This window comes from Mobula birostris, chromosome 16 (assembly GCF_030028105.1).
Source record: "Mobula birostris isolate sMobBir1 chromosome 16, sMobBir1.hap1, whole genome shotgun sequence".
Taxonomy (NCBI): Eukaryota; Metazoa; Chordata; class Chondrichthyes; order Myliobatiformes; family Myliobatidae; genus Mobula; species Mobula birostris.
This window is the reverse complement of record NC_092385.1, coordinates 78,834,303-78,855,975: the sequence shown is the minus strand read 5'-3', so window position 1 is coordinate 78,855,975 and position 21,673 is coordinate 78,834,303. Positions and strand designations below refer to the sequence as shown.

General features: G+C 40.1%; 1 protein-coding gene across 3 annotated transcripts in view; it reads right to left on the bottom strand.

The window, feature by feature from the left end:
* The window catches only part of nek4 (NIMA-related kinase 4), a 95,001-nt gene that overhangs the window by 55,860 nt on the left and 17,468 nt on the right, over nucleotides 1–21,673 (bottom strand). For all 3 annotated transcript variants that reach the window (XM_072280953.1, XM_072280954.1, XM_072280956.1), the window contains 3 exons: nucleotides 20,449–20,556; nucleotides 9,036–9,190; nucleotides 7,831–7,933 (listed from right to left, as the gene is read on the bottom strand). In XM_072280953.1, the coding sequence (XP_072137054.1) occupies nucleotides 7,831–7,933; nucleotides 9,036–9,190; nucleotides 20,449–20,556 (366 nt within the window). The remainder of the gene's footprint in view (nucleotides 1–7,830; nucleotides 7,934–9,035; nucleotides 9,191–20,448; nucleotides 20,557–21,673) is intronic.

Here is a 21,673-nt window from a genome sequence, read left to right as displayed (position 1 = left end):
AGATCCGAAATGATAGGAGAAGACAGGAGGGGAAGGGATGGAGCTAAGAGCTGGAAAGTTGATTGGCAGAAGGGATACAAGGCTGGAGAAGGGAGAGGATCATGGGACAGGAGGCCTAGGGAGAAAGAAAGGGGGAGGGGAGCACCAGAGGAAGATGGAGTGCAGGCAAGGAGTTATTGTGAGAGGGAGAGAGAGAGAGAGAGAGAAAAAAGAAAGAAAAAAGGTGAAATAATTAAATAAATAAATACAAGAATGAATGAATGAATGAATGATGGGGGTAAGAAAGGGAGGAGGGGCATTATCGGAAGTTAGAGAAGTCAATGTTCATGCCATCAGGTTGGAGGCTACCCAGACGAAATATAAGGTGTTGCTCCTCCAACCTGAGTGTGGCTTCATCTTGACAGTAGAGGAGGCCGTGGATAGACATATCAGAATGGGAATGGGATGTGGAATTAAATTGTGTGGCCATTGGGAGATCTTGCTTTCTCTGGCGGACAAAGCGCAGGTCTCCCAGTCTGCGTCGGGTCTCACCAATTTATAGAAGACCACACCAGGAGCACCGGACGCAGTCTATCACACCAGTCGACTCACAGGTGAACTGTTGCCTCACCTGGAAGGACTGTCTGGGGCCCTGAATGGTGGTGAGGGAGGAAGTGTAAGGGCATGTGTAGCACTTGTTCCGCTTACAAGGATAAGTGCCGGGAGGAAGATCGGTGGGAAGGGATGGGGGGGGGGGGGAATGAATGGACAAGGGACTCGCATCGAGAGCGATCCCTGTGGAAAGCAGAAGTGGGGGGGGAAGCAAAGATGTGCTTGGTGGTGGGATCCCGCTGGAAGGTGGTGGAAGTTATGGAGGATTATGTGTTGGACCCGGAGGCTGGTGGGGTGGTAGGTGAGGACAAGGGGAACCCTATCCCTAGTGGGGTGGCGGGAGGATGGGGTGAGAGCAGATGTGCGTGAAATGGGAGAGATGTGTTTGAGAGCAGAGTTGATGGTGTAGGAAGGGAAGCCCCTTTCTCTAAAAAATGAAGACATCTCCTTTGTCCTGGAATGAAAGGCCTCATCCTGACTGAGGAAGACAGTCCTTCCAGGTGAGGCGTTACTTCACCTGTGAGTCGGCTGGTGTGATACACTGCGTCCAGTGTGGCTTCTATATATTGGTGAGACCCGACGCAGACTGGGAGACCGTTTCGCTGAACACTTACACTCTGTCCGCCAGAGAAAGGACGATCTCTCAGTGGCCTCACATTTTAATTCCATGTCCCATTCCCATTCTGATATGTCTATCCACGGCCTCCTCTACTGTCATTTCATTTTTAAATCTTTTTATTAATTACTATTGAAAATCAACAAAAAAACATTAAAGTAGTCAAATCAACATATCAATATGTACAATAAGAGTTAAACTATCAAATAACTGATTAACCAAACTAAACAGTATACCAATAATAATAAGAAAAAACAAAATGTTAAAACTATTTCTTTTGGAAAAAAGAACCCCTACTAACTAAAACAAAAAAACCCTACTAACCAAAAAAAAAATGAGAAAAAAAAAACCTATTTGGAGCACAACCCCGGAGCTATACGCCATACAAGCTTCCATAAAAGAAAAAACATCAATCCGCCAACCAAATCCAATTACACAAGAATCAGAAGGGAACCATCTTAATTAACTCAAATCAACTGATAGTAGTGGGCAAAAGACCCCCACCTTTTCTCAAAGTCAAATCGAGGATCAAAAGTTCGACTTCTAATTTTCTCCAAACTAAGACATAACATCACCTGAGAGAACCACTGTATCAAAGTGGGAGCAGAGGCATCTTTCCATTTCAATAAAATAGCCCTTCTGGCCAATAACGTGACAAATGCAATTACATGTTGGTCTGATATAAAAATACCATGAATATATTGAGGAATTATACTGAACAAAACTGTCAATTTATTAGGTTGTAAATTAATTTTTAAAGCTTTAGAAATTATAGAGAAAATAGATTTCCAAAACTGTTTCAATACAGAACACGACCAAAACATATGTGTCAATGTAGCCATCTCAGTTTTACATCTATCACACTGACTATCAACATTAGGAAATATTTTAGACAGTCTCTCCTTTGTCAGATAGTACCGATATACAATTTCAAATTGAATTAGAGAGTGACTGGCACAAATCGAAGAAGAGTTAACCAACTTCAAAATTCACAACCAATCCTCTGTTATCAAAGTCATGTTAAGCTCTCTTTCCCAATCTTGCTTAATCTTAAGTAAAGGATAATTATACTGTTGTAATAGTAAATTATAAATTTTCCCAATAAAACCTTACACTAAAGGATTCAGTTTCAAAATAATGTCTAACAGGTCAGAGTCTTGTATATATGGAAAATTACTTAAATATTCTTGTAAGAAATGTCTGATCTGAAGATATTGCAAGAAATGTGAGTACAAGAGAGAATATTTAGTTACTAATTTCTCAAAAGACATCAATCGGCCCTCTTGAAACAGATCCATGAAGGAATAAACTCCTTTATTCCTCCAAAGAGAAAAGGTAGGATCACTAAGTGAAGGTTTAAATAAATAGTTTCGATAAATTAAACTAAGAAGGTTAAATTTTTTAAGATTAAAAAAATTACGAAACTGGTACCAAATTTGTAATGATTGCTTAATCATAGGATATAAATTTAAAATAGAAATTTTAAAGAGGCTCCTAATAACGAAGTTAATTAAAATTGTTTCACAGCTTTCAATTCCAAATCAACCCAAGGTGGTTGTTCATTTTTATCAGTCCAATATAACCAAGAACACACACAACATATATTAACCACCCAATAATACATTCTTAAATTAGGCGGAGCAAGACCTCCATCCTTTTTTGATTTTTGTAAATGATATTTTCCAATTCTCGGTCTTTTATTATTTGAAACAAAAGATGAAATAATAGAACCAACCTGATCAAAAAACTTCTCAGTTAAAAAAATAGGAATATTTTGAAATACATATAAAAATTTTGGTAAAATCATAATTTTAACTGCATGAATTCGGCCAGCTAAGGAAGTGTAAGTGGATTCCATCTACAAAATAGTTGCTTCATAAAATTCACTAAGGGAACCAAATTAGCTCTATAAAGTTCTCCATAATTTTTAGTGATGGTAATACCTAAATATTTGAAAGAGTCCGTAACTTTAAAAGGAACGTCATCATATATAGAAGCAGAATCATTTAGAGGAAATAATTCACTTTTATTAAGGTTTAATTTATATTCCAAAAACTTTCCAAATTCATTTAATAATTTCAGTAAACTAGGAATGGAATCTTCAGGGTTCGAAACATAAACTAAGAGATCATCAGCATAAAGGGAAATCTTATGAATAGTCCCATTTATGGAAATTCCTTGAATATCTTTAGCTTCAGAAAGTACAATAGCCAAAGGTTCCAACATCAAATTAATGGACATCCTCGTCTTGTACTCCGCGAAAGTCGAAAAAAAAGATCTGCAATTATTAGTAATAATAGTGGCAATAGGGTTTTTATGCATCATTCTAATCCACTTATTAAAGTTAACACCAAAATTGAATTTCTCTAAAACGTTAAATAAGTATTTCCATTCAACTCTATGAAATGCCTTTTCAGCATCAAGAGAAACAACACATTGGGGAGTTTTCGAGAGGGATGATTATATAACATTTAACAGTCCCCGAGTATTAGAGAAGGAATAACGGCCTTTTATAAAACCTGTTTGTTCCTGAGAAATAATTTTAACTAGAATATTCTCCAGTTGATTAGCCATTATTTTTGAAAGAATTTTAGCATCCACATATAATAATGAAATAGGTCAATATGAAGCACAATCAGTAGGGTCTTTATCTTTCTTAAGAATTAAAGAAATAGAAGCTTCATAAAATGTGGGAGGTAACTCTCCTAACAAAAAAGAATCTTTCAGCATTTCCAACATATATGGAGAAAGCAATTCTTCAAATATTTTTACAGAAAAAACATCCAATCCAGGAGCTTTACCAGATTGCATTGAAAGAATAGCTTTCAGAATTTCTTTTTCAGTAATAGGAGTATCAAGAGTTTGTTGTTCTTCAACAGATATTCTAGGAAAAGCAATCTTTTGTAAAAAGGCATTCATTTTAGAATGATCAGCTGGAAACTGAGATTTGTAGAGTTCACTGTAAAAGTCTTGAAAAGTTTTATTACTGTCTTCATAATTACAAGCTAAACTAGCATTTCCCTTTCAAATTTTTAAAATTTGTCTTTTAGCTCCAGCTGCCTTTAATTGGGATGCTAATAGCTTATTATTTTTATCTCCAAACATATAAAATTGACTTTTTAATTTAAGCAAATTTCTTTCAATACGATAAGTTAATAGTAAATTATATTGTGATTGAAGTTCAACCCTTTGTTTAAATAAATCAATATTAGGAGAAACTGCGTAAATATTATCCAAGTCCTTAATTTGTTTTGAAATCTTATAACTCTATTTTTGTCTGTTTCTTAAGCTTAGCTAAATAGGAGATTATCTGACATCGCAAATATGCTTTAAGTGTATCTCATATAATCAATTTCAACACATCTCCCGTATTATTAAAAAGAAAAATATCTTTTATCTGAGTCTCAATAAATTTGACAAAGTCCGAACTTTGTAATAAATTTTCTGGAAAACGCCATGGCAAGTTTACAATACCGACATCATTCAATTCAAAAGTTAAGCTTAAAGGTGCATGATCCGAAACAGCGATAGCGTCATATTCACATTTCTGGACTTTGGACAAAAATCGAAAATCAGCTATAAAATCATCAATTCTTGAATATTTTTATGAACATGGGAATAAAAATAATCTCTATCATTAGGATGTAGATTTCTCCAGATTTCGATCAAACCATAATCAATTAAAAAAGAGTTAATAAGTGATGCTGAATAACTCGGAAGTCGCTGATTGGTTGAACTCTTGTCAATCAAAGTATTTAAACAACAGTTAAAATCACCACCCATTAGCAACATATATTAATTTAAACCTGGCAATAAACCAAATACATTTTTTAAAAAAGGATCATCTACATTAGGTCCATATAGATTAATCAGGGCAACTTTTCTATTACAAATTGTTCCTTTGACAATTAAAAATCTATCATTAATATCTGACACGATATCTCCTTGGATAAATAAAATATTAGATTTAATAAAAATAGATACCCCCTTTGTTTTATTTTGACAAGCGGCATGATATTGAAGGCCCTTCCACGTTTTAAAAAATCTATTTTGATCGCCTGTTCCACTATGCGTTTCTTGAGCAAAAATTATATCGGGCTGGAATCTATTAATAATTTTAAAAGTCTTCTTTCGCTTAATAGGGTGATTCCAGCCACGTACGTTCCAACTAATAACATTTATCTGTTTAACTGCCATAAAATATATATATTTTTTAAACACGAAAATACACGCATACCAACGCGGGCTAATCAAAAATGGCGGTGGTAAGTATAACCATAAAGAAAACATGCATGCTCCGGAACTCCGTAATGGGAAAAAAATACAAGAGGAGAAAAAAAACTTAGAAAAATAAAATTAATCCTACAATAAGACCTGTAATTCAAAACTACCCCCAATCCTCCCACCATCCCAAAAGATAGAAATCCAGCAAAAAGAAATAAGCCAGAATGTGTCCCCATAGAAAAAGAAAAAAAGAAACAGAACTCCGCGAGCTGCTCAATTTAAATAGTGATTTTAAAAGTTTTTCTTAATTCCTCCCTCCCCTTTACGAAAAAAACACACTGCCCTCAGATAAGAAAGCCCTACAGAGAAAAAAAATGTTTATACTTAATCATTAAAAATAAACTAGGGAATGCAAAAACAATCTCCAGAGATGTCAAAGCAATAAAATTAAACCCAAACAATATAATCTCTAACGAAAAAAATTGGCGCTATTATCCCTTTGACTTACTGCCCGATGAAAAAGCACTGTTTTTGACAGAAAAACTAATTATCTATTTACTAAGCATTCCTCACTATATATAAGAAAAAGTCTATATAGACTATAAAAACTATCAATTAATGAAGAAAAGGAAGAATAAAAGCAGATAATCAAATCAGTTAACAATCTGTCTGTTGTGTTAATTCACTCAGTTGACCAAACAGACTTTGGAAAAATCATCCATCAGTCAAATCAAGAAGTTCACATCTTCTTTAAATAGTCCATCGATCAAAGGATATCTTCAACATATCAGAAATCTTCAAAGCCTGTTTTCATTCGAAAAACTATTCCGCAGACCTAATACCATTCAGACCTCGGCACCTCCAAATAGAATTAACCTAGTCCAATGCCACTTGGGGGTCCAAAAAAAAACATGGAGCTGAATTTTTAGGAAGTAACTTTAACCGGGTTGGAGAGCGAAGTAATGGGAATAATCTCTTAGCATGGGCTATCTTCATAGCTGGAACAAATTTGATCCACTGTTCCATAACTTCCCGTGGATAGCCTTCATAAAAGCACACCTCGGAACCGTTAAATTTAAAAACTCTCTGTTTGGTTTCCTTGCACATTTTATGATTTGGTATTTAACTTTAAAACAGAGAAAACTGACCAAAATTGCCCGTGATTTAGCTGAATCTTGAGATTTTGAAGTGAAAATTCTATGTGCTCTTTCAATGGCGGGAGGCTGAGGTAGAATATCCGGAAACAGTGATTGAAATAAATTAGCAAAATAGTCCAATAAATTCCCACTCTCAGATCCTTCCTTCAGTCCAACAATTCGAATGTTATTCTGATGAGATCCTGCTTCTAAATCGATTATCCTGTGTTGAGCCTGTTCCAAGCGAGCTGAAGTATCCGCTATCTGATGCTTCGACTGTTTAAGCTCAGTATTCAAGGAAATAATATTTTCCTCTACAAACTGAAAACTCTGTTGGAACGACTTCATCTCAGAAGTGTTATTGTCTATTTTCTTGTCGAGAGCCATCAATGCACGTTCTAAACGCTCAGCTCAGACAGGCATATCTTCTGATTTTTCTTTCGAAGTTTTTCCCTTTCCATTGCTGGATTCAGAAAGCTGCTTTCTGCTTCTTAAAGATTGTGACATAATGATAACTATTCCCCTCCAAGATCCGACAAATAAAAGTTAAAAATTCAAAGTTTAAACTGGGGAAAAGGAGGAATTAAAGGCAGCCACAAAATTTGTGTGTTACTCCATTGAGCTGCAGGCAGAAGTTCCTCTACTGTCAAGATGAAGCCACACTCAGGTTGGAGGAACATCACCTTATATTCCATCTGGGTAGCCTCCAACCTGATGGCATGAACATCGACTTCTCTAGCTTCCGTTAATGCCCCTCCTCCTGCTCTTACCCCGTCCCTTATTTATTTAATTATTATTATTTTTTCCCCCTTTTTTTCTCTCTCTGTCCCTCTCACAGTAACTCCTTGTCTGCTCTCCATCTTCCTCTGGCGCTCCCCTCCCCCTTTCTTTCTCCCTAGACCTCCCGTCCCATGGTCCTCTCCCTTCTCCAGCCTTGTATCCCTTTTGCCAATCAATGTTCCAGCTCTTAGCTCCATCCCTCCCCCTCCTGTCTTCTCCTATCATTTCAGATCTCCCCCTCCCCCTCCCACTTTCAAATCTCTTACTATCTCTTCTTTCAGTTAGTCCTGACGAAGGGTCTCGGCCCGAAATGTCGACTGTGTTTCTTCCTATGGATGCTGTCTGGTCTGCTGCATTCCACCAGCATTTTGTGTGTGTTAGATAGATTATATAGTATAATTGGCCTAGTTACTAAAATATTTAACTGAAAAATACATCAAATCTTCACTAAAGCACCACACAGTACTGACTTGAAATTCTGACCTTTATAAATCTCCTGGTGGGATCCAAGTCCTGCAAAGTGATTCTAGGTTCACACTTTGCTAAAATGGGGACAGCTGCTTTCTTACGAGATTTTATAGCTTTCCTACAAGATACATGGAAACAGTTTCAGATAGTATCAGTAACAGTGCAATAGTAACAACCATATGGAGACATTTTTGAAGTGAATCGTTAATGATCTTATCCAAGTTCATCCACACCATGACTGCAATACCCCCACTTTATATCTGATTATTAAATGCTTCCCGAGTTTTAACTTTTGCCACTCCATCTGAAAATTTATTGGTGATCATTTTAATGGCTCACTTTGACAAAAAAAAATTCTTAACATCAGGATTACTCATCCTCAAAACTCTGGTTAAATAGCCCAGGCTAACATTTTCCATTTCCCCTCTCAGTTCACTTGGTGACTGTTCTTCATAACTGACACTAGAGATCAGGTTTCCTCTGGTATATGAACATACTGTGATTACTAGGAATTGATAGTATTCAATCTAAGCAAAGCATGATACTGGATGATTATTATTTTCACAAATTGATATCCTAACTACAATAGACAATCTGCTGGGGGAACTCAGTACTTGAGCATCATCTGTTGGGTGGGAGGGGATGGCAGATGAGGAACTGTTGAAATTTCAGGTTCAGACTCTGCAATAGGACTGAAAGTGGAGAGGAAAGCTGGAACTATAAAGAGGAGAGTTGGAGGGGTGAGACAGAGGCCAGCAGGTGATTGGTGGACCATGGAGTGGTGAAGAAGGACAGGCAGAATCAGGTGTTGGAAGCTAAAGACAGGTGAATAATAGGTGGTAGCAGACAAAAATAAAAGATCAGATAGAACCATGTGGGGTGGCATGGAGGGCACGATTAGAGAGAACGGCTGGAGCATTAAGTGGGAACACAAAGGTTACCAGTGTTAGAACAAGTAAGGAAGGTGATAATGGCAACCATTATGGGAGATAGAAAGGGATAATATTTTATTATATGGTCACATAATTCACAATTCATTAACTTTGTTTATTGATTGAACATCAAGGTGTTGTACTGAGTCTACAAATCATATTAGGAACGTACTTCTGGTTGAAAATCTAGACTAAAACCATTAACTTTGCCCCAGGCTTGTTAATTTAATAATGAAAGTGTATTTGTGTAATTTATTCCATTTTAAATAATTTATTACATATACATACGCTTTTGTAGCTTCCAGGAACAAGGCAATGTGGCTCTTTATGTATGACTTTCTGAGAATGGCTTTGACATCTGGTCGTTCCTCAGGTCTTCTGCTCAACATGCTACTTATCAGCTGACCCAGCTGCTGACTGTATTCCTTGGGTATTGGTGGTAGCTACACCGTAACGTGAATATAAAGAAATCAGTATCATGCAATTGTTGATTTATCACTTAAATGTTTGGTCGTGAATCTTTCAAGCACCATTGCTCATTTTGTAGATATACTCATTTTTATCAAACATGTATTTTTGTCAAAGCTTACTTAGCTATAATGCAAGTTATGTGATTAAATCATTAGAGACCCAATATATCCACAAGAAAAGCTCTTATATAGGTGAGTCAATCACTTTCTCCACATGTCTTTAACAAATAACTTCCAAAGATGCAAAATGACCCAAAGGTTTAAGAGATAGAAGTCAAGGGTTACTACAACAGTTGAATGGCCTGTACACCTGCTCATTAATGCAAATATCTAATCAGCCAATCATGTGGCAGCAACTCAATGCACAAAAGCATGCAGACATGGTCAAGAGGTTCAGATGTTGTTTAGACCAAACATCAGAATGGGGAAGAAATATGATCCAAATGACTCTGACTGTGCCAAATGGGAAGATTTGAGTATCTCAAAATCTGCTGATTTCCTGAGATTTTCACACGGCAGTCTCTAGAGTTTACAGAGAATGGTGGGAAAAATAAAAAACATCCAGTGAGTGGCAGTTCCATGGATGAAAATATTTTGTTAATGAGGTAGGTCGGAAGAGAATGGCCAGACTGGTTCAAGCTGACAGGAAGGTGACAGTAACTTAAATAACCATATATTCCAATAGCAGTGTGCAGATGAGCTTCTCTGAATACACAGAACTTCAAACCTTGAAGCCGATGGGCTGCAGCAGCAGCAGATCGCATACAAACAGAAATATACTCACTGACCTCTTTATTTGGTACCTTCTGTACCTAATAAAGTGACTACTGAGTGTATATTACTTCTATCATGTTGCTTCCACTGAAATTTCAGAGTGCTTTGGTACAAAAGGTTACCTGCAATTTCTCATTTTATTATGGCCTATAATATTTTCAGTTAGAAAGCTCAGCAAAATGCAAACACCGTGGAAATGAAAGAACACCATAAAGTCATAGAACACTACAGCACAGAAACATCTAATCCATGCCTAGTCCCATCGACCTTCACGCAGACCACTGCTTTCCATACTCCTCCCATCCATGTACAGTGGTGCTATAAAGTTTCTGAACCCTTTAGAATTTTCTCTATTTCCACATAAATATTACTGAAAATGTGATCAGATCTTCATGTAAGTCCTAAAACTAGATTAGAGAACCCAATTAAATAAATAATACAAAAACATTTTGCTTGTTCATTAATTTGAGAAAAATGGTCCAATATTACATGTATTTGTTTAGAAAAGTATGTGAACGTCTAGGATTGTCAGTTTGTTTAAAGGGGAAATTAGAGTCAGGTATTTTAATCAACAGAATGACAATCGGGTGTGAATATGGGAGCCCGCCCCCCCCACCCCCATTTAAAGAACATAACCTGGGACTTCACTATTAAAGTCTGATATTCAACAACACACATAAACGTTGCTGGGGAACGCAGCAGGCCAGGCAGCATCTATTGCAGACATCCCACCTCATCCGGAAGTTCCGGGACTCTCCGCATATTAATAGTGGCTCCCTGATGCCCGCAAATTATATACAATGTCCCGGAAATTGATTTTTTTAGAGCGAGCGTGAGAGAACGCGCGAGAAAGAGCGAGAGAGCGAGCGCAAGAGCAAGAAAGCAAGTGCGAGAGAGCAACCACGAGAGAGAGCGAGAGCAAGAAAGCAAGCGTGAGAGCGAGCGTGGGTGAGAGCGACCATGAGAGAGTGAGAGAGAGAGAGCGAGACCAAGAGTGAGAGAGTTCCAAAAAAAGTCAGAGTGGCAGAGTGTTCCAAAAAAAGAAAATATAAAACGTACGTCACCCCAGACTACACTAAAGTGTAACCCTGCCTAATAGGGGTCAAAATAATGACAGTGTTGCTCGCTGCACTGTTTGCAACAGTGACGTTTCTATTGTCCATGATGGGTTAAGACTGTAAAAGACATGTTGAGGTGAGTTTAACAGGTGTCATTCGTTCATTAGCATAGCTAACATTATTTAAACTAGCTGGTTAGCTGCTAAGAAGCTACTCTATTGCAGACATTCCACCTCTCCCGGAAGTTCCGGAAGTCTCCCGCGAATCGATGGTGCTACCTCCCTGAAATGAGTTTTTGCAGGGTGGGATGTCTGCTATTAGAAGAGATGCAGTTGACGTTTTGGGACGAGACCCTTCGTCAGGACTAACTGAAAGAAGAGCTAGTAAGAGATTTGAAAGTGGGAGGGGGAGGGGGAGATCCAAAATGATAGGTGAAGACAGGAGGGGGAGAGATGGAAGCAAGAGCTGGACAGGTGATTGGCAAAAGGGATATGAGAGGATCATGGGACAGGAGGCCTAGGGAGAAAGAAAAGGGGGAGGGGGGGAAAAAGCCCAGAGGATGGGCAAGGGGTATAATGAGAGGGACAGAGGGAGAAAAAGGAGAGAGAGAAAAAGAATGTGTGTAAATAAATAAATAACGGATGGGGTACGAGGAGAAGGTGGGGCATTAGCTGAGGTTTGAGAAGTCAATGTTTATGTCATCAAGTTGGAGACTTGCACTAATGCCCCACCTCCCCCTCGTCCCTCATCCGTTATTTATTTATTTATACACATTCTTTTTCTCTCTCTCCTTTTTCTCCCTCTGTCCCTCTCATTATACCCCTTGCCCATCCTCTGGGCTTTTTCCCCCCCTCCCCCTTTTCTTTCTCCCTAGGCCTCCTGTCCCATGACCCTCTCATATCCCTTTTGCCAATCGACTGTCCAGCTCTTGGCTCCATCCCTCCCCCTCTTGTCTTCACCTATCATTTCGGATCTCCCCCTCCCACCTTCAAATCTCTTACCAGCTCTTCTTTCAGTTAGTCCTGACGAAGGGTCTCGGCCCGAAACGTCGACTGCACCTCTTCCAATAGATGCTGCCTAGCTTGCTGCGTTCATCAGCAACTTTTATGTGTGTTGCTTAAAATTCCAGCATCTGCAGATTTCCTCGTGTTTGCGTCTGATATTCAACAACAGGTTTTTGGAAGTCTGCCATCCCTCAATCAAAGGAGATTTCTAAGGACCTCAGAAAAAAAGTTGTTGATGCTCACCAGGCTGGAAAAGGATACAAAACCGTTTCTAAAGAGTTTGGGTCCCACCAATCCACAGTCAGGCAGATGGTGTACAAATAGAGGAAATTCAACACTGTTGTTACTGTCCCCAGGAGTGGTTGACCAACAGAAAGCACTCCAAGAGCAAGGCATGTAATACTCCAGGAGGTCACGAAGAGGCCCAGGGTAACATCTAAGGAGCTACAGTCACCTCTTGCATTGGCTGTCAGTGTTCATGAGTTGACCATCAGGCAAACGCAGAACAACAGTGGGCATGGCATGACTGCAAGGAGAAAGCCACTACTCTCCAAGAACACTACTGTCATCTAAAGTTTGCTAAAGACCATGTGGATAAGCCAGAGGGTATTAGAATAATGTTCTGTGGACAGATGAGTCCAAAATAGAACTTTTTGGCTTAAATGAGAAGCATGATGTTTGACGAGAAGCAAACACTGCATTCCAGGATAAGAACCTCATCCCTTCTCTAAAACATGGTGATGTCAGTGCCATGGTTTGGACCTGCATTGCTACCTCAGAACCAGGACAGCTTGCCATAAATGATGGAACTATAGCTTGCCATAAATAATGGAACTATGAATTCTGAACTGTACAGCAAATTCTACAGGAAAATATCAGGTTATCCGTCAGTGAACTGAAGCTCAAGAGAAAGTGGGTCATGCAAGACAATGACCCTAAAGACACAAGTCAGTCTACCAAAGATTGGTTAAAGCAGAAGAAATTTCATGTTTTAGAATGGCAGAGTCAAAGTCCTGACCATAATCGTTTAGAAATGTTGTGGAAAGACTTGAAGCAAGCAGTTCATGCAAGGAAGCCACCGACATCCCAGAGTTGAAGCAGTTTTGTAAGGAGGAATGGCCTAAAATTCCTCCAAGCCGATGTGAAGGACTGATCAACAGTCACCAGAAAAGCTTGGTTGGTTAAAGCTCTACAAGGGGATCACACTAGTTACTGAAAGCAAATGTTCACATACTTTTTCTGATAAATACATGTAATCTTGGATCATTTTTCTCAATAAATAAATGAAAAAGTATAATTTTTTTGTATTATTTATTCGATTGGGTTCTCTTTGTCTAGTTTTAGGACTCATGGAGATCTGATCACATTTTAGGTCATATTTATGTAGAAATAGAGAAAATTCTAAAGGGTTCACAAACTTTCTAGCACCACTATATTCTTTTGTATCTATATGAGCTTGTAAATTATTATTTATATTTTATAATTTACATGTTATGTTTAGAGATTTAGAACAAATATATTTTCTATGGATAAAGTAGGAAAGAAAGAAATGCAACAATGCAGGCATTGTAACCACACCAGCAAAATTATTAAAAGAGATTAGATTATGAGAACACTCAGTCCTCTTTTATTGTCATTTAGAAATGCATACATGCATTAAGAAATGATACAATGTTTAGAAGGACTCAATGCATTTAACTACCTCTTTGGAGTTCCATTGTCAATTACATTTTTTTTACAATACTGCCCTGATACATGGAGCACAGTAACTAAAAGGAAAACATTATTTAAGCTTGTTTGAAAATTTCCATATAGCACCACATATTGAATCTTGTATTTTGTCTCCATAAAGTCCTGAACCTATACTAATGAATGTGTGTGCGCGCGCACAATCTGTTGTTTAAGATAAGAAAATCAGAGAGAAAATGCAGTCCAACAAACATTACGCCTTTTTGCATTAATACGTACAGTGGCATGCAAAAGTTTGGGTACCCCTGGTCAAAAGTTCTGTTGCTGTGAATAGTTAAGTGAGTAGAAGATGAACTGATCTCCAAAAGTCATAAAGTTAAAGATGAAACATTCTTTTCAACATTTTAAGCAAGATTAGTGTATTATTTTTGTTTTGTACAATTTTAGAATGAAAAAAGGAAAGGAGCATGCACGCCAAGAGATTTGAGCTCTCAGATAACTTTTACCAAGGTCTCAGACATTAATTAGCTTGTTAGGGCTATGGCTTGTTCACAGTCATTGTTAAGAAAGGCCAGGTGATGCAAATTTCAAAGCTTTATAAATACCCTGACTCCTCAAACCTTGTCCCAACAATCAGCAGCCATGGGCTCCTCTAAGCAGCTGCCTAGCACCCTGAAAATTAAAATAAAGGTTCCCCTCAAAGAAGGAGAAGGCCATAAGAAGATAGTAAAGCATTTTCAAGTAGCTGTTTCCTCAGTTTGTAATGTAATTAAGAAATGGCAGTTAACAGGAACGGTGGAGGCCAAGTTGAGGTCTGGAAGACCAAGAAAACTTTCCGAGAGAACTGCTCGTAGGATTGCTAGAAAGGCAAATTAAAACCCCTGTTTGACTGCAAAAGACCTTCAGGAAGATTTAGCAGACTGGAGTGGTGGTGCACTTTTCTACTATGCAGTGACACCTGCACAAATATGACCTTTATGGAAGAGTCATCAGAAGAAAACCTTTCCTGCGTCCTCACCACAAAATTTAGCATCAGAAGTTTGAAAAGGAACATCTAAACAAGCCTGATGCAATTTGGAAACAAGACCTGTGGACTGATGAAGTTAAAATAGAACCTTTTGGCCACAATGAGCAAGGGTATGTTTGGAGAAAAAAGGGTGCAGAATTTCATGAAAAGAACACCTCTCCAACTGTTAAGCACGGGGGTGGATCGATCATGCCTCGGGCTTGTGTTGCAGCCAGTGGCACTGGGAAAATTTCATTGGTAGAGGGAAGAATGAATTCAATTAAATACCAGCAAATTCTGGAAGAAAACATCACACCGTCTGTAAAAAAGCTGAAGATGAAGCCATCCTCTTTTGGTTTTTCAAGGAGGTTACCAGGAAAGTGGATGAAGGGAAGGCAGTGGATATTGTCTACATGGCCCTTCTTGGCTGTGCCGAACCATTTTCTGCCTAGTCCCACTGACCTGCACACGGACCATATCTCTCCATACACCACCCATCCATGTATCTGTCCAATTTATTCTTAAATGTTAAAAAATAACCCGCATTTACCACCTCGTCTGGCAGCTCATTCCATATTCCCACCACTCTCTGTGTGAAGAAACCCCCCCTAATGTTCCCTTTAAACGTTTCCCTCCTCACCCTTAACACATGTCCTCTGGTTTTTTTCTCCCCTTGCCTCAGTGGAAAAGCCTGCTTGCAGTCACTCTATCTGTACCCATCATAATTTTATATACCTCTATCAAATCTCCCCTCATTCTTCTACGCTCCAGAGAATAAAGTCCTAACCTATTCAACCTTTCTCTGTAACTGAGTTTCTCAAGTCCCGGCCACATCCTTGTAAACCTTCTCGACACTCTTTCAACCTTATTAATATCCTTCCTGTAATTTGGTGACCAAAACTGAAGACAATACTCTAGATTCGGCCTCACCAATGCCTTATACAACTTCATCATAACATTCCAGCTCTTATACTTAATACTTTAATTAATAAACACCAATGTACCAAAAGCTCTCTTTACGACCCTATCTACCTGTGACGCCACTTTTAGGGAATTTTGTATCTGTATTCCCAGATCCCTCTGTTCTACTGCACTCCTCAGTGCCTTACCATTTACCCTGTATGTTCTACCTTGGTTTGTCCTTCCAAAGTGCAATACCTTACACTTGTCTGTATTAAACTCCATCTGCCATTTTTCTGTCCATTTTTCCAGCTGGTCCAAATCCCTCTGCAAGTTTTGAAAACCTTCCTCACTGTCCACTACACCTCCAATCTTTGTATCATCAGCAAATTTGCTGATCCAATTTACGTTATCATCCAGATCATTGATATAGATGACAAATAACAATGGACCCAGCACTGATCCCTGTGGCACACCACTAGTCACAGGTCTCCACTCTGAGAAACAATTCTCTACTACCACCCGTTGGCTTCTTCCATTGAGCCAATGTCTAATCCAATTTACCACCTCTCCATGTATACCTAGCCACTGAATTTTCCTAACTAACCTTCCATGCGTGACCTTGTCAAAGGCCTTACTGAAGTCCATGTAGACAACATCCACTGCCTTCCCTTCATCCACTTTCCTGGTAACCTCCTTGAAAAACTCCAATAGATTGGTCAAACATGACCTACCACGCACAAAGCCATGTTGACTCTCCCTAATAAGTCCCTGTCTATCCAAATGCTTGTAGATTCTGTCTCCTAGTACTCCCTCCCATAACTTACCCACTACCGACGTCAAATTTACCAGCCTATAATTTCCCAGATTACTTTTCGATCCTTTTTTAAACAATGGAACAACATCAGCCATTCTCCAATCCTCCGGCACCTCACCTGTAAACACCGACATTTTGAATATATCTGCCAGGGCCCCTGCAATTTCAACACTAGTCTCCTTCAAGGTCCGAGGGAATACCCTGTTAGGTCCTGGGGATTTTTCCACTTTAATTTGCCTGAAGATAGCAAGCACCTCCTCCTTTTCAATCTGTACAGTTTCCATGATCTCATTACGTGTTTCCCTTAATTCCATAGACTTCATGCCAGTTTCCTTAGTAAATACAGATGCAAAACGCCCATTTAAAATCTCCCCCATTTCTTTTAGTTCCGCACATAGCTGACCACTCTGATCTTCAAGAGGACCAATTTTATCCCTTACAATCCTTTTACTCTTAATATACCTGTAAAAGCTCTTTGGATTATCCTTCACTTTGACTGCCAAGGCAACCTCATGTCTTCTTTTAGCCCTCCTGATTTCCTTCTCAAGTATTTTCTTGCACTTTTATACTCCTCAAGCACCTTATTTACTCCCTGTTTCCTATACATGTCATACAACTCTCTCTTCTTCTTTATCAGAGTTGCAATATCCCTTGAGAACCAAGGTTCCTTATTCCTATTCACTTTGCCTTTAATCCTCACAGGAACATACAAGCTCTGCACTCTCAAAATTTTTCCTTTGAAGGCTTCCCACTTACCGATCACATCCTTGCCAGAGAACAACCTGTCCCAATCCACACTTTTTAGATCCTTTCTCATTTCTTCAAATTTGGCCTTCTTCCAGTTCAGAACCTCAACCCTAGGACCACATCTATCCTTGTCCATGATCAAGTTGAAACTAATGGTGTTATGATCACTGGAACCAAAGTGCTCCCCTACACATACATCCGTCACTTGTCCTAACTCGTTTCCTAACAGGAGATCTAATATTGCATCCCCTCTAGTTGGTACCTATTTGGGGTGTATGGGGTGTCACGGAGGGGTAGCACTTCTGGTGGGGGAACATGTCTCATCCTTTTCAGGGCAGTTAGTCCACCTTTGGTCCCCACCTGGCACTCAGCTCTCACCTGTGGCTCCCCGTAGCTGTTTGCATGCCACAGTGGCCACACCCCGGGCAACGACTTCGACAAGCCGGCTAAACCAGGTGAGGGTAGCCGACGGGTCTCAAACCCTCGGTGTGATAGGGAGTTGTCTATCCCAGCATGTGAAGACAGACTCCGGCGGATTGAGCGGACAAGACCTATGGAAGGTCCAACAGTCAAGAAGGCGATCTCTGCAAGTGTCGTGGAACGTGTAGAGCAGGACAAGACACAGAAGACGTCCTGGTCATCCACTGCACCTAGTCCCATCTCCAGCCGTCTAGACTCTGGCTTGCCACAGGATCCAGATGGGAATTGGAAAGAGAGAGTGAGGCTGACGCTGCACAACTCTCCCTCACTTAAATCCAAATCACGCGCCAGTCTCGACACCATCATAATGGTGTCGAGGTCCTCATCGACGTCAACGATGGACGAACAACCAACCAACCAACCAGTTGGTACCTCTATATATTGATTTAGAAAACCTTCCTGAACACATTTTACAAACTCTAACCCATCTAGACCCCTAACAGTATGGGAGTCCCAATCAATATGTGGAAATTTAAAATCCCCTACCACTACAACTTTATGTTTCCTGCAGTTGCTTGCTAGCCCTCTGCAGATTTGCTCCTCCAATTCTCGCTGACTATTGGGTGGTCAATAATACAACCCCACTAATGTGGCCATACCTTTCCTGTTTCTCAGCTCCACCCATAAGGACTCAGTAGACAAGCCCTCTAATATGTCCTGCCTGAGCGCTGCTGTAACATTTTCCCTGACAAGCAATGCTACCCCCCCCCCCCCATTCCTCTGCCTCTATCACATCTGAAACATCGGCACCCTGGAATATTAAGCTGCCAGTCCTGCCCCTCCTGTAGCCAAGTTTCATTAATTGCTATAACGTCATAATTCCACGTGTCAATCCACGCCCTCAACTCATCCGCCTTCCCCGCAATACTCCTAGCATTGAAATATATACACCTCAGAAGATTTTTACCACCACTCACAACCTTTCTATTTGCGGTTTTGCTTGAACTTTTAACATCATTTATTTTCACCCCGGCCCCACTGTCAGCTCTGGCACTCTGGTTTCCATCCCCCTGCAAATCTAGTTTAAAGCCTCCCCAATAGCACTAACAAACCTCCCTGAAAAGATATTGGTCCCCTTGTAGTTCAAGTGTATCCTGTCTCTCTTGTACAGGTCCCACCTGCCCCAGAAGAGGTCCCAATGATCCTGAAATCTGAAACCCTGCCCCCTACACCAGTTCCTCAGCCACTTGTTCATCCTCCAGAGCATCCTATTCTTACTCTCACTGGCACCTAGCACAGGTAGCAATCCTGAGATTACCACCCTCAAAGTCCTGCTTTTCAACTTCCTAACAAGCTCTCTATACTCACTCTCCAGGACCTCCTCACTCTTCCTTGCTATGTCATTGGTACCGATGTGCATCACGACATCTGGCTGATCACCCTCCCACTTCAGAATGTCATGCAAGCCATCAGAGACATCCTTGACCCTGGCACCCAGGAGACAACAAACCATCCTGGATTCTCTGTCATGACCACAGAACCTCCTATCTGTACCTCTAACTATAGAGTCCCCTATCACGACTGCTCTCCTCTTCTTCCACCCTCCCTTCTGCACTGCAGAGCCAGACTCAGTGCCAGAGACTTGGCTGCTGCAGCTTGTCCCAGGTAAGTCAACTCCCCAACAGTATCCAATGCGGTATACTTGTTGTTGAGGGGAATGGCCACAGGGGACCCTGCTCTGCCTGCCCTTTCCTCTTCCCTCACCTGATAGTGACCCAATTTCCTGTGCTCTGCTCCTTTGGCGTAACTATCTCCCTGTAGCTACGATCTATAATCTCCTCATTCTCCCAAATGATCCGCCAGGTCATCCAGCTCCTGCTCCAGTTCCCTAACGCAGTTCGTTAGGAGCTGCAGCTGGATGCACTTCTTGCAGTTGTCATTGTCAGGGACACAGGAGGTCTCCCTGACTTCCCACATCCTGCAAGAGGAGCATTCCAACATCCTGCCTGGCATTCTCTCTACTCTAAACAATCTGGACAAAAAAAACTTACTGGAACCTACCCTGGCCTCTGCCTGCTCTCGCCGAAGCCTGTTGAACCAAAGCCGTCCCACTCTGCTCCCTCTCACTCCGCTGCCCGCTCACAACACTGCCCACTGCATATGGTCTGTTTTTAAACATTGGCACGCTACGTCACAAGTGCAGACCCTTCTCCCCGAGCAGTGTTTAAAAAAAAAGACTTTTTCACGATTTCTTCACTCCCTTCTTCTCAGCTGCTTGCTTCGACTGAAAAGGTAACTCACTTTTTCCTTAGAACTGGAGTTTACTATGAAGTTATTCATCAGTAATATTAATTTAAATTTTCTCTCACCACAATATTATCCAAACTGCTTCTAGAAACAACTCTGACTTGCATCTTACAGCTTTAATATGCTCCTTTATTTCTTTTCTCTCTAACTTCTTTCATTAAACTATCAGCCAGGCAGCTTTGTAGACATTAGGATTACTGGTTAACTTTGGTTTCATTCCAACAGAGATCCCTTCATCTTAGTCATCTGTTCTGCACCCTCTCTGCAACTTAAAGCTAACTTATTTTACATCACTTTCACAGATTATGCCTAATTGATTGATTGCTTCCAGTATTATCACTCTTTATTTTAGATTACTATAATCTGTAGTTTCTTGATTTTAAATTTATTCCTTGTTGCCTCCATAAAGTTGATAATAGACTTTCAGCTTGGATCACAGCACAGGTAAACTGGTTAAAATGCTACACTACGTTAATAGAAAAGAGAAAATGTCACAAAATACACATTACCTTTCCTTCAATAATCTTGAAAACCAATGAGTTCATGTCCTTAGCATTAAAAGCATGTTTCAATGTTGCCATTTCAAATGCACAACAACCAAGGGCCCAGACATCGGACTACAGAGAAAATAAAGAAAATCTTGTAAAGCAGAAAACACTTAGTCTACAATTTTTACTCATTTCATCGCTCCATTGCAAACACTTGTTCTAATGCTTTCCATAATTCTTCAATAATTCACATAGTGTTATTGCGCCATGGAGGTGTAAAAGCTACATGATGCTAATACAGCTTGGGGTGTCAGAGTTCATGCCCAGAGTTCTGTGAGGAGTTCATCTGTTCTCCCTGTGGAATTCATGGGTTTTCTCCGGGTGCTCCAGTTTCCCCCCACAGTCCAAAAATGTGCCAGTTAGTAGGTTAATTGGTCATTATAAATTGTCTTGTGATTAGGCTAGTGTTAAATAGGTCAGTTGTTGGCAGCATGGCTCAAAGGGCCTATTCTGTGTTGTATTTCCGAATAAAATTAATAAAATAAAGTGAATTCAGAGCAGAGCTATCAGTCTAATAAAGTGATAATATGTTGGAAATAGAAACATAGAAAATAGGTGCAGGAGTAGGCCATTCGGCCCTTCGAGCCTGCACCGCCATTTATTATGATCATGTCTGATCATCCAACTCAGAACCCCGCCTCAGCCTTCCCTCCATACCCCCTGACCCCCGTAGCCACAAGGACCATATCTAACTCCCTCTTAAATATAGCCAATGAACTGGCCTCAACTGTTTCCTGTGGCAGAGAATTCCACAGATTCACCACTCTCTGTGTGAAGAAGTTTTTCCTAATCTCGGTCCTAAAAGGCTTCCCCTCTATCCTCAAACTGTGGCCCCTCGTTCTGGACTTCCCCAACATCGGGAACAATCTTCCTGCATCTAGCCTGTCCAATCCCTTTAGGATCTTATACGTTTCAATCAGATCCCCCCTCAATCTTCTAAATTCCAACAAGTACAAGCCCAGTTCATCCAGTCTTTCTTCATATGAAAGTCCTGCCATCCCAGGAATCAATCTGGTGAACCTTCTTTGTACTCCCTCTATGGCAAGGATGTCTTTCCTCAGATTAGGGGACCAAAACTGCACACAATACTCCAGGTGTGGTCTCACCAAGGCCTTGTACAACTGCAGTAGTACCTCCCTGCTCCTGTACTCGAATCCTCTCGCTATAAATGCCAGCATACCATTCG